The sequence below is a fragment of the Opisthocomus hoazin genome, chromosome 23 (genome assembly GCF_030867145.1).
Source record: "Opisthocomus hoazin isolate bOpiHoa1 chromosome 23, bOpiHoa1.hap1, whole genome shotgun sequence".
NCBI classification, from domain to species: Eukaryota; Metazoa; Chordata; class Aves; order Opisthocomiformes; family Opisthocomidae; genus Opisthocomus; species Opisthocomus hoazin.
In genome coordinates, this window is record NC_134436.1 from 6,425,409 (window position 1) to 6,438,036 (window position 12,628).

At 37.9% G+C, this 12,628-nt stretch overlaps 1 protein-coding gene across 3 annotated transcripts in view; it reads right to left on the reverse strand.

Moving 5' to 3' along the window:
* Nucleotides 1–12,628, reverse strand: part of RANBP17 (RAN binding protein 17) — a 161,164-nt gene that overhangs the window by 59,773 nt on the left and 88,763 nt on the right. For all 3 annotated transcript variants that reach the window (XM_075441995.1, XM_075441994.1, XM_075441996.1), the window contains 3 exons: nt 9,875–9,955; nt 4,591–4,654; nt 4,395–4,503 (listed from right to left, as the gene is read on the reverse strand). In XM_075441995.1, the coding sequence (XP_075298110.1) occupies nt 4,395–4,503; nt 4,591–4,654; nt 9,875–9,955 (254 nt within the window). The remainder of the gene's footprint in view (nt 1–4,394; nt 4,504–4,590; nt 4,655–9,874; nt 9,956–12,628) is intronic.

A 12,628-nucleotide genomic window follows, 5' to 3' on the forward strand; every position in this document is an offset into this window, starting at 1 on the left:
CTATAAACAACAGCAACTTCTTAGAAATGGCAATCTGCATGAGGATTGGTACTCACACTACTTATCTTTAGGCCCTTAATGATGGTAGCTTGCCTCTCACATGCAGATTCCCCTCAAGAGTAATTCAGAGTAGGAACTTAATTTATGTTCTTTAAAGAGCTCTTTGCTATAGGGCTTCGCCCTTCATTGGCAAAGTCTGGCAAACTAAGCTGCAACCGAAGTTAGGAGGAGTCTTTTGTGTGTCAAATTGCTTGTGCAAAGCCAGTGTGAGCTTTACAGTTTAGTTTCCACACTTCATATACCAATCTGTAAAATGGGCCTAATTCCAGTCTCTGATCTCTAGGGATGCTGCAAAGACCCAATCGCTCACCCCAGTACAGCAGTAAGAATGACAGAAAAGGCCAAGAAGTAAAAAGGCCAGGAAGAAAAAAAAAGTCACAACAGAAAACAAAGCGTGGACTAATACATACACCCAGATGACAGCACAGAAAAAAAAAAAGAAACAAAATACTCAGTAGCTTCTCATTAAGCTCAGATGACACATCTTCTGAACTGAAAGAGGCAAATACCCTCTGAGAGAAATAATTGTGATCCTGCAATTAAAATTGCCTCATAACAACATAAATATTTACAATGGAGAAAAAAGAAAAGTTGCAGAGGCAATCCCAATTACAGCATTTCCTCAGTTCTGAATACTTCGCTTTGTGACCTGAACTGCTTCCCTTTAACACAGGGCTTTCGTGCCCAGTTTTCCAGATTTATTTTAAAAGCATAGGAAATACTTTCGGTAACTTACTGCTACTGCGCTGGTCAGCCACAGTTACGGAGCTTTCAGATCACAACCTATGCTCAAGAACGTCCTTAAACTAGCAAAGTGACTGCCCAGATCCGTGACCTGCATCCTGCACCTGCAGCAGAACCCAAGAGAGCACGATGACTTGTGCCAAATTTCAAAGCTACTGCTGGCAGCAATAGGATCTGGTGGACTTTGGGAAAATCCAATCCTGTACATCTTCGCCTGTCTCCTCTGGTATCTTCTCTCTGCTCCTTTCAACCGCAGTCAGTCTTTTTACTTGTCATTTCTGGATCCTTGTGTTCTCTTCCAATTACTCACAGTAACCCCAGACTATTCAGCCAGCTTTTTATTTCCATCTCCTTCCTTTGCCAACTCCAGCTCTCCAGGCAGTTTCAATACAGTGTTAGTTTCTGTGCTCCCAATCTCTTTGGTTGACCAGCAGCAGCTTCCTCTTACCCTCCTAGGACCTAGACCATTTCTATATGCATTGTATATCTTGATGCTTTTGTCCTTTTAATTTCTTATCAGATTCTTCTCGGAGCAAAAAAAGTTAATAAATAAAGACCAACCATTTAGAAAGAGTCCCATGCTAGTACCGTCCCATGCCCGCATACAGACTAACACAAGTCATTTGGACACTGCTCTGTGAAGGATTAGGGTTCAACTGACATTTATAGAGTTCTCAGGAGAAGCCTGAATTGCCACAACACAGCAAAAGTAACACTCACTCTCATCTAGAGTGTCGTGTATCATTAGAGGACAATCTCCATGAAGATACTATGTACACATCTAAATTCCAGATGAACCCTTCCTGAAGGCAGAATTTCAAGGATACCTCATTAAAAAGTTGAGAAGACCAATGAACAACCAGAATGTCCAATGCTGATTGGGACCAACACTTCAATGACAAACCAGCTAGTTCTGGTAATGGGGTAAGGGGAAATCTTCTGCACTATTTCTGTTCTAAATTTTGATGTAGGCAGTCAAAAAAGGATATACAATTACAATCCTATGTAGTATTGTCCTATTAATCGAATTGTAACTTCCAGAAAAGCAACACAAATTACTACCTATACATTTCCTTTGCATTCCTGTACAAGTCAGGTTCACATTCCACGAACAATACAATGTTAATAAGCAAATGAAGAAACTATCCTGAACAAACCTACCATGTTAAATTGTTCTTCTTCTATAATTCAAATTATGGATACACATCCTTATTCTGCCCTCTGGAAGACAAGAGATGCCTCACTTGTAAGCTACAGTAGATCTGTGCGTGGCTCAGAGCAACAGTGTTTTAAACCTGCTTCACCTGGGGAGGTTTGGCACTGAGCATGACTGCGTGTACCGGTAAGTACAGGACACCGACAGATCGTGCTGAATGGCTCCTGAAGGTATTTTCTACAGCTTAGATCTACTCCTTTTGGTAGCACAGCAGAAAAAGTTATTAAAATTTATCAATCCTAGTAGAAACTTTTATTTAAATGTAACTTTTACTGGTGTACTTGTATTAGTTTTGGTTACTGAACACTTCACACAAATATTCAATTTACATTCGAAATCTTTGAGAAAATGATGCAATTCTAAACGCCAAAAATTATTAAAACCACAGCCTGAGGTACATAAGGAATTCAAAGTCTAATTATATTCATACAAAGTTAAAGTAATTCAACAGAAACCAAAGTGCATTTTGAAGCAAATACCAATTAATATACTACTGTTCTTTCCTACAATTAAATTTTGCCAGTCACTCCAACAGCACATTGTTTAAAATGTAAATATTCAGAATTTACTGTATTCAACTAATCTCCAAAAATATTTCTACATCTAACAAATTACTTAAAACAACCCCTACCAATAAAAATTCATTTACTTTTGTTTCCATGTAAGTTATCATTCATATAATAGGACTTTATATAAAGCTCTTCATTTAATTTGAAAAAAACTCAGAGAAGACTACTGGTGCAATGCTTTTTTGTCTAAAAACGCCAGTTTGCACAGTTTGAAAACATCTTTTGATTCACAAGGTAAGAATGCTGCCATTTAATGCTTGTACAAACACCTAGAAAGGCCAGTTTGTATACACCTTATCTTTTAAATTTGGATCATAAACTGCAACTTCTATTTGTTTGTGTCTCTAGATGTGCTTTTCTATCAGTGCAAACCCAAACAAATTTCTTCCAGTAGGAACACAAAGGACAACAGCCAAAAGACTCATGCATGCTTTTTCCAGATATTCCTCGTTGTTTCAGATCTTGTAGAGCTGTTAATCCAGAAGAATCACCACAACCTCTACCAGCTTGTAGCCAGTCCCAAGTCACGTGCCTGCATTTTGTCTGACATACATTTACAGTACCTCGACTTTGAGATGTAATTAACACCTGTGATCTTGTTTTTACCAGATTCTACCCCCCCAACCAGTTACTGAAACTGCATGTGTGACCCATTTTATACTAGAAAACGTACCTATTGCCTATGTTATACAACACTGAGGCAGTACTGAAAGCAGTTTAATTGCAAGTACACACAGGTCCAGCTCACAGCTCCCATTCTTTAAGAAAAAGCCAGTAAGTACGGTTCGGTCTTGCCTCGAAGTGGACTTTTTTCAGCACTGTTCAGCAGTAGACATCCAGGCACTCATTAACAGTAAGGGAAGCAACAACTACTGTCGGCTTATGACCGTCTGTGCCAATCTCGTTTGCACACATCTCCTAGTTAAGTCCTTGCATGAGGGCTGGAAATGAGTACACAAAAAAAAGACTTGCCTTCGTATGTTTTGAAGGCCCTCATCAGCGGCCCCCCTCGGAACACCTAAGGCATCCATCCTCACGAAAGCAGTCTGTAAGGCTGGTCCTCAGCAGACATAAGTCCACAACTCTGCACGGGGCCTCGGATCAGAACAGAGGCAATTTGAGACGTGCTGCATTCTTCACCATCAGCTTCTCGAACACACGAATTGTTTCAGTGTTCATTTTGCCAAGCCCAGCCTTCCCCGCTTAGACAACAGAGAGTTAATCATGCAGAGTTCCGTGTTTTACTCTGGTGGCCAAGGGCAGTGCCTGGATTCCAAGTGACAGAGTCCTTTATCACATCCAGTTATTGAGGCCTGCACTGGGTTTTACACGCGTCTAAGCTCCCTAATTTCCCAAGGACGACTCAAAAGTACACATTTAAGTATTTCTGGCTGAACTGCAGAACTCTTGTCAACTTGGACAATCTTGTATATTGGATGAAGAAGTGAAATAAAAAACCCCTTCTACTACAACCTGGAAGGTTCTGGCATAACCTGTAAGTCACCTGGAACCTCAAAGTACTTACTCAAGCACTTGATGTGGTAAATCCTCATACTTTACACAAAAAGTGCTTCTGTGCAAAAAATAACTCATCTTGCTTATTTCTCCAACAGAAGGCAACAAACAAATACAGTGTTACTGCTTAATAACATACATCTCAAAAGTTGATAGGCAGTGATTTAAATATCAACTATAGCATATTTACTGTACAATTAAACTGCTGTTTGATTGGTTTAATAACCTTAAAAGTTCACAGGATTACACAAGGCAGCAAGGTGTCTCAGGGACATGGAGGAGGACCTTACCTAAATCTACCATGAGAAGACGAGTGAGAGCAGTGTAGAACACCGTCCGGCACCTAAGGTCACCGAGGCTGTAATTATCACTGATGCCCAAGAAAGGGAAGTGCTTACTCTGTTGAAACACAAGTGTATACAAAGTTAAGCGTTCTACAACATTTACTGCATGCAATGATTTTTTTCAGGCAGTAAGGAAACTTACTGTGTGATTCTGAAGCATGAATTTCACAGCCTCTATTTTCACAAGCTTTTTCAGGAGACTATAAGTAGCAGGTGTTAAGGAAAAATCTCCTCACAGCATTATGATTACATTATTAGGCTGTACAAACTTTCAGGAATTTTTAGTATGAAAAAAATCCTACCTGACACAACAACAAAAATACTTTAAAAAAAAATCTGAATTTCATCTAGAAATACATGTCATGGAGATATTTTTTAGAACATTAAGGACCATAATCTATTATTAATTAAAGCAATTACTTTTCGTGGCATATATTCTAGTCACAAAAGAGATGAATTAACTAAATGACTTTTATAATTAAACAGAGAGTTTCTGCTAATAAACGACGCTGGTTTTTCCCCAGACAGACCCATGTTATCTGTATGTAAAAAAAAAAAAAGCAGTTTTGCAACTACCTGTGTTGAAGACGACTGGAACTTGGCAATGGGACTGGCAGCAGCCTCAAGCAGCTCTGAAGTAACGGCCTCAAAATCACAAAGATGATCTTTCAGACCCATCAAAAATCACATTTAATTTGTTTCAGTTACAACAGATAAAAATGCATCTCATACATACTAAGCTACACTAAACACTTAACCAAAGCTTTTTCAGATGTGTAACAACTGAACAGAAATTTCTTAAGAACCTACAAAGTCTCAGAGCCAGAGCAAAGCCCATAACATGGTGGCACAATTGGGAATTTCGGATGTATCTATGGACACTTCCACAGGATCCGCAGCTTCTTCAACTTTATAAAATACAAACCCAATCTGACTGACTACGCCAAGCATGGACTGAATCTCCCACTCCACAAACTGGCTGAATTCAAGCCAGTGACAGTCCTGGCAGCAGGTCACTACAGCGGTTGAGCGTCGACGCCCGGCATCACGCTCTGCTCTCAACGCAGACCCCCCAGGAAGGTCTCCTGGGCTGGACTGGGCTGTGCACTGCACCAGCAAAGCTCCATGACTCCAGAGCTGAAGCTCCGGGCCCTGGTCCAGCAGGACAAGTCTGAGTCTGTTTGCACCTGCTTGTACACAAAGGCTCCCAGAGAGATGCACACTAAACGACACAGAAGCAACGTGATCTCCTGGACCCCACATATTCTCCAGATCACACATTCTAGCATGACTTACTAGGCAGTTGCACCTGATGAAATGTAGTATTTTTCTTAAGGTTTCTTTTAAAAAGCATGAGCAATCATATTAAATCAAAAGTTGAGTTTGAAAAAACTATGTTCTAGAAGCCCTTAAAGTTCAGACAGTTAATTCAAAACTTGAATCCTTTTCTAGCTGTGTGAATTATGAACAACTTCAACAGCACGGGGACACATGAATTCCCTGTCTCAGATGACTCAGACATTTGGGGTTGGGAGATAACACTGTGTATTCCAGTAAGAGCCAAGCTGACATCTTTGTGAGCTTTTGTAGAGAGGGACGTTTGCAAACAAGGAGCAAGAGAATGGGCACAGCCATGGCCTGGATTTTCTGACTCCTTCTTTGACATAAACTTGCTGTATGACTCTCAGCAAGTCTGTTAAATTCCAGTTCTCAGTTCTGCATCTGTAAAACGGGGATACAAAAGGCTTTGTGACATCCAAGTACACTAACACACTTTTTCAGGAATGTCACAGAAAAATTAAAACCCCAGAAATATTCACAAGCATTGAAGGCATCAGATGAATGACATTACTTACGGGCTTGTACAGTCTGCAATGAATATTATAAAAACAGGACTCATTAGTTTGCTGAACACTGTTGATTCCTGTCATTGATGAAGTTCTTTGAGAAATAATCAGTATGACTGCATAATGTAGATTGTACAGTAGTGCCTACAGTCATGTACAAACACAGCAGACTTTACAAATACCCATAACAATATTATTGTTCCTCTTTTTTTTTTTCTTTGAGTGCTTGCTTCACTCTGCCATTCCTGCACTTAATTGATAGAAGAGTAAGAGTTCGATTACTTTTATGGGAATAAACAATTTCCCTTTTCATTTTAAATGGATTAGATTCTTTTTAAACAGTTAAAAGTGTAAGAATAGGTTTTATAGCTGCTATTGGAAAATCTCCTAATCTAGTTTTAAGATGATGCTCCTTTGTCAATCTATTAACATTCGACATAGCATTACCTGGTTTCATATTGCAAAGCTAGATAGTTGGGTTTCCCCCCCCTCCGTTACAAGGGAGAGCCTTTCGTAACATTATAAGGCTAAAAAAGACATAGATACACAATTTTCGAGAGACTATAAATGTTTTACCCCAAGTTATTGTACAAAATAAAACTGTAGTTATTTTGATACAAGAATACACAGTGAAAAAGTTAATTACTAGAAAGAACTAAACATGCATCAGAGCACTATGGCTTCAAAGACATAAAGGAATGACTAACATATTCCATTATGTAAATGAATTCAAGGATATTTCACAACTGATCAGCTAGGAGGGACATAATGATTTATAATTCAAATAACTGAGCTTTGAAATCAAATTGGGCTAATATATTTCGAAATATGCAAACCTGGAATAATTGTGAAAGTAATGTAAATCATGACACCAGCTCCAATCGTTTGTTGTCTTTGTTTTTAATACTGTCTTACGCTTATTCTTTCCTGGTATATAGTACAGTTGCTGGAATTACGGTTTGCTTTTAATTCTAGACTACCCTTTAGAAAAAGGCTAATATACACATAAGAAAAGAAAAATACCGATTTCTAAGACTGTGTAGAAGCTGATTGACGTATAGGAAAGTACTGAAATGAAATAAATTATTATTTTAACCTTTCAGGCTAGCCACAATTTAATCTATATCAAATACTGAAAATTGATCCACTGGATCCAGCATCTTAACAATACACTCTTTCAAAGCAATATGTACTTAATGCCTTTTAAAAAAAACCTAATATAATGTGAAAAGGCCAAAGTTTGCAATGCCAGGAAGTAGTTATAAACTACTTCATATGTTTGAAATAAAAAGTACTTCAGTATTATTATTAAAAAAAACCTATTGGTAGAGTTTTTTATAGGGAAAAAAAATACATATCTTTAAAAGCCAAAATGACCAGTGAAATTGGGTTGTACATCATTTTCTGGGAAAAAGGAAAAACAGCCTCGACAGGTGTAATTTATCATTTTTCTGATTTAATACCAAAGAAATATATTAAAATAATAAAAAGAATCCTGAAATCCTCAAAATTTGTAGTGATAAATAGCCCTCCCTGTCTTTATTGCATTATGCCTACTAACAGAAATATTGCATGGTGGATTTTGCCAGACAAGGACGATTATTTTCCAATAAAAAGTTGCATATTAAATTCCAGCACAAAAGTGGGTGTCTAATACTTCTGAAATCTTTATGGTTTGCCAGGGAACACAATTTTAAACTTAACTAATACAACATCACGGTGAAGTGAACCAGCACTAAAGCCGTCTTTGTACAACCCCACCCATCTAAGCGGAAAAGCTACTTGTTTGCAGAATTTTTGTCTGAAGTATTTCCATTCAAAAGTAATTGAATAAAATTTTGGTATTTATGTTTTTAGTTACTCTCTCTTTTTACCAGTCTTTAAACATTTCACATTGATGTTTAAAATGTATATGCATGAAGGCAATGCTGCTTTACAACCCGACTGAAACTGCTCTTGCTACAGTTAGCAAGTTTGTGTGAAGAAAAATACCACAATTTCATCACAATTGTACTTTTCAGGAGAACTTAGGTCATTAAATAGCTACTCTTTTTATCCTTTCTAAGTCCTGATATTATTATATCTATTTCATGAGCAGAAACTCATTTATTGGATATATAATTTGAGTAATTTGAAAACTAAAACTATCCAGACATTTCAGCCTTGGAAAAGCATTATTTGCACCAATAGTTTATACTGACCCTCCTTTTTGAGAGCCATCATGTGGATACATGCCTTTGAAAGCCTCCAGAAGACAGTATGAAATGCTAAATGCTTGTTGGCTTCAGCAGTAATATGAGGCTGATTATTTCAGCAAGTATACACATATAAACAAACAAGGAAGCACTTTAAGTTAGGTGCACCATGTTAAATTTCTTGGTTATTTTGAAAGTGTTTTGAACCCTACTGAAGCAATAAGTATACGGCATAAAAGAGGAGAAAGCTCATTAGACTCTTCATAAATCTTCTTAATGAAATAGATGTCTCCCCTTCTGTTCTTGTCAAATTCCTTAGTAATGTTTCACTTTCAAGTCCTTTCCAGTCCTATTTCTGTGATGCCACAAGAACATAAACACATGCATATTTGAAATACCATGTTAGCTGCTTAATGGTATTTCAAGTAAACATATACAAGTACACATTGTATGATTTTCATTAAACTAAATTCACTTACAGAATGTGGAAACCCACACTCATCTTTCAACCCAAGGAAATATATTAAAATTCTTCTTACATGATCCGAGTTCTATGGACAAGTAAAATGATACCAACTGTCACATTCCAGGTGCCTTTCGCTCTGCTTGTCTAAGAATCTGCCTTCACAAAATTACTGAAAAGTTGTTCATATTTTAAAATAGTGAAGGATTTCAATACTGAATGTTTTCATAAACTCCAGTGGTTTCTTATCTATCGTATACCTTTAAATGCTGTGTCACATCAAAAAAAGCTACTACTTTTTTCTAAATCTTCTTGCTCGATTGACTGAAAATTTAAAGAGCAGACATTCTTCTCCAACTCATGATAACTAAGTGAATATTGGAACAAGATACAAAAGGTTTGCAATGGATACCAAGTTAGCATGCATGACTTGGGTAAGAATTTCACAAAAATACTTGAACCCAGACAAAAATCCACATGCAAGGTCATGGCTGTTTTATCAGTAGTAATGACGACACTGACAGATCGAGGAACTTAGAATCAGGCAACGGTAACACATGTGAAGAGGCTTGTGTTGAAAACCTAACTCATGCTTCATGTCTTAGCTGACTCATACTCAAAGTAGAACCAATTCTGTTCTCAATATTGTTGAACTCATCAGTGTTATTGATTTCAAGATTAGGAATGTGATAGATGCCCATAAGCAACTAGTTACACGATTGCTCTTCTGTTGATAAGAAGTGGGTAGAAATGAGCACACCTTTTAAAAAGTATGCACAGAAAAAGATAAGCCAAGATAAATAAATATTACTATCCTAATTGGTTTAAAAATGTGGCATAAGAAACAACAAAAGTCATGTATTAATTTTTACCTTATTATTTTCATATAATATGTTATGCCATATACAATAAAAAGGATATCCAACGGAAAGGTCATTTAGAAACTGAAGAGTTCTTGAAATCACGGGCTCACATCTTCCCCTGTATTTAAGATTTGTAACACTAGAACAAACAAAACAAGAGAGTGAAATTTTATGCCACTTTTTTCTTTTTGAGAAGCGCAGTGCAAAAGCTCAAAGTAGTAGTGCATTATACTATGAACGTATTCCTGTGATATGTCTTAAGATTTCCCATTTATGAGACAGAAAATGCTATAAAAACACAGCGTGTCATTTTCCTGAGCAAGGGATTCAAACGTTTTTTGTAATATTGTAACAAATATGTTAATTTAAAAAAAAATCCACCACCTGTCATAGTGAAATAAATTAAGATAGATATAAGTAGGGGTAAGCTTCAGATACTTCTCAACACAGTACTGGCCACTTACCTTCTGTAGTATTTATCTGCCCAATTCTTCACAAGATAAAAACAAATTGCTATGAATTCCCTAGGAAAACATCCATAGCAGAAAAGGACCACAGAAAAACTAAGGGCCAATTCACAGAGCTACTGATATACCCAATTCCCAGTAAAACTCTTACCTTGCAATTCTCGTACTAATCCTTATTTTAGCTCTTCTCTACACCAAACACTTAACTGAAGATACATAGGGGATACTGCCATCTCCCTAATTGCAACCCCTCTCAGACACAGGCATCCAGGAAGCATACTCCGATTAGTGAACCAATGCATAAATTACGGTACAGGATAACACGAGACCTATTATCAATCCTTGGGGAACACCACATAAAACGACTTCCCATTTTTGACAGCAAACTTTTATCGTCAGGCTTTTCAGTGAAATTCTGCAGCTAACACTAGGAGATCACGACTTGCTCTACTACCTTGCAAGAGGTTAAACATGAAACACGGAGTACAGAGCCAGGACCCTTTACAGCTTCTTCTGTACTGCGTGCAGGCCAGTGCAAAGACACCTAAGGGACTTGGAATGGAAACCATTGTGTTCACCTACGAGATTTATTAGGAGGTGCAGAGGCAGCAGCAGGAGAGGTTGTAGTGAGGCAGGTGTTGGTCTCTTCTCCCAGATAACTAGCGATAGGACAAGAGGAAGTGGCCTCAAGTTGTGCCAAGTGAGGTTTAGACTAGATACTAGGAAAAATTTCTTTACTGAAAGAGTGGTCAGGCATTGGAACAGGCTGCCCAGGGAAGCGGTGGAGTCGCCATCCCTGGAGGTGTTCAAAAAACGTGTAGATGTGGCACTTTGGGACATGGTTTAGCAGGCATGGTGCTGATGGGTTGACGATTGGACTAGATGATCTTAAGTGGTCTTTTCTAACCTTTATGATTGTATGAAAGGGGTAAATTAACGCCAGGAAAATGGAGGAACAACTCTTCTCAAATGAGGAGTGGTTACAACAATAAGTTGAGAATCACTGATCTTGTAGTCTGGCATTTCCTTGTGTTCTTCGGGGAATGTCACGCAGGCCAGCACCAACAATGTTACTGAAGTATCAGTGTCTGATATTTGCTGTTTCTGTTGTAAACTTCAACCACTGAATTCAAGAAAAAGTTAATGCCCTAGAAGTAGCCGGAATATATTTATCACTTAATGATACACTGCCCACTAGTAACCTTCCCTAGTACTCCTTTGAGAATCCAAATGGGGATGATAAGCTTGTAACAAGTTGCTTCCTCCTAGTTCCCTTTCTTCAAGGCAAGTACTGTGCCCTACTCCTGTGGGACATCCACCATCACCCTTAACCCCTCAAAATCCCAAAAGAAAGTTGAATGTCCCCCTTTCTCCAGACAGAGTGATAATGCTGCGCAAGAGATTCACAGCGGAGTTTCTGGTACTGAATTCATCCGGAGAAATAAAAATCAGGCCATCTCAGCCTTCTGAAACACAGCCCATTCAAATGAAAAGGCAGGATGACTTCACGTTCAGGAGCCCTGACCGCAGTACCAAATTGCTAATGTGTATCTCAAACTGCCAGGTGATCAAGAGTAAGTAATTTCAGACTTGTGTGCCCCAGTTTCCTTGTCTGTAGAATATGCATAATGATTCTGACATTAAGCTGTCAGATCTATTGACAAAAGACCACAACATAAGAGGATTTCAATTTTGGGAATATAGAACTCGAAGAAGAAATTTTAAATGCCTTAAAATCAGCATTGATTATTGCATTTTCACATTCACATGTAAAGGAATGTACACCACCACACAAACTAACTCTTTTTCAGGAAGTTATAAACTCAAGAATGCAGTTTAAAGCATCTAACTGTTTAGTACTATTTGCTCAGGAAAAGGCAAATAACAATGCAATTACCAAAGCAGTATTCCTCAATTTAGATTTACAAACAAACAGTGATTTACTTTATAAAATCTCTATGAAGAGCTACAGAGGTTCAGACTGCCTTAAAGAAATAGCCCGTCCTAGCAAGTCCATAATTCACAGTTTATCCCTACTATGGGGAGTTCTGGAGATGTTTATAGTTGCACTAAATCCTTAACAAGTATATACCATATCAAGCAATAAAAATGAATTTGGACTACCCAGATTTGACATCAAAATCATAAAAAGGCTATTTTGCAAAAGAGCGAAATCTTTGTCCTTCAGTAGGCAGATATAAGACACGTAAAGAAAAACAAGAAGTCACAGCGACAGCTTGAAGAGAAAATTAAAACTGCTTAAGGAAGGGTCTTCATCCAACATTCAGGGTACTTTTGTATACATCTTTTCTTTCAGTTCATGGTTGTATTTGGATGCTGAAAGA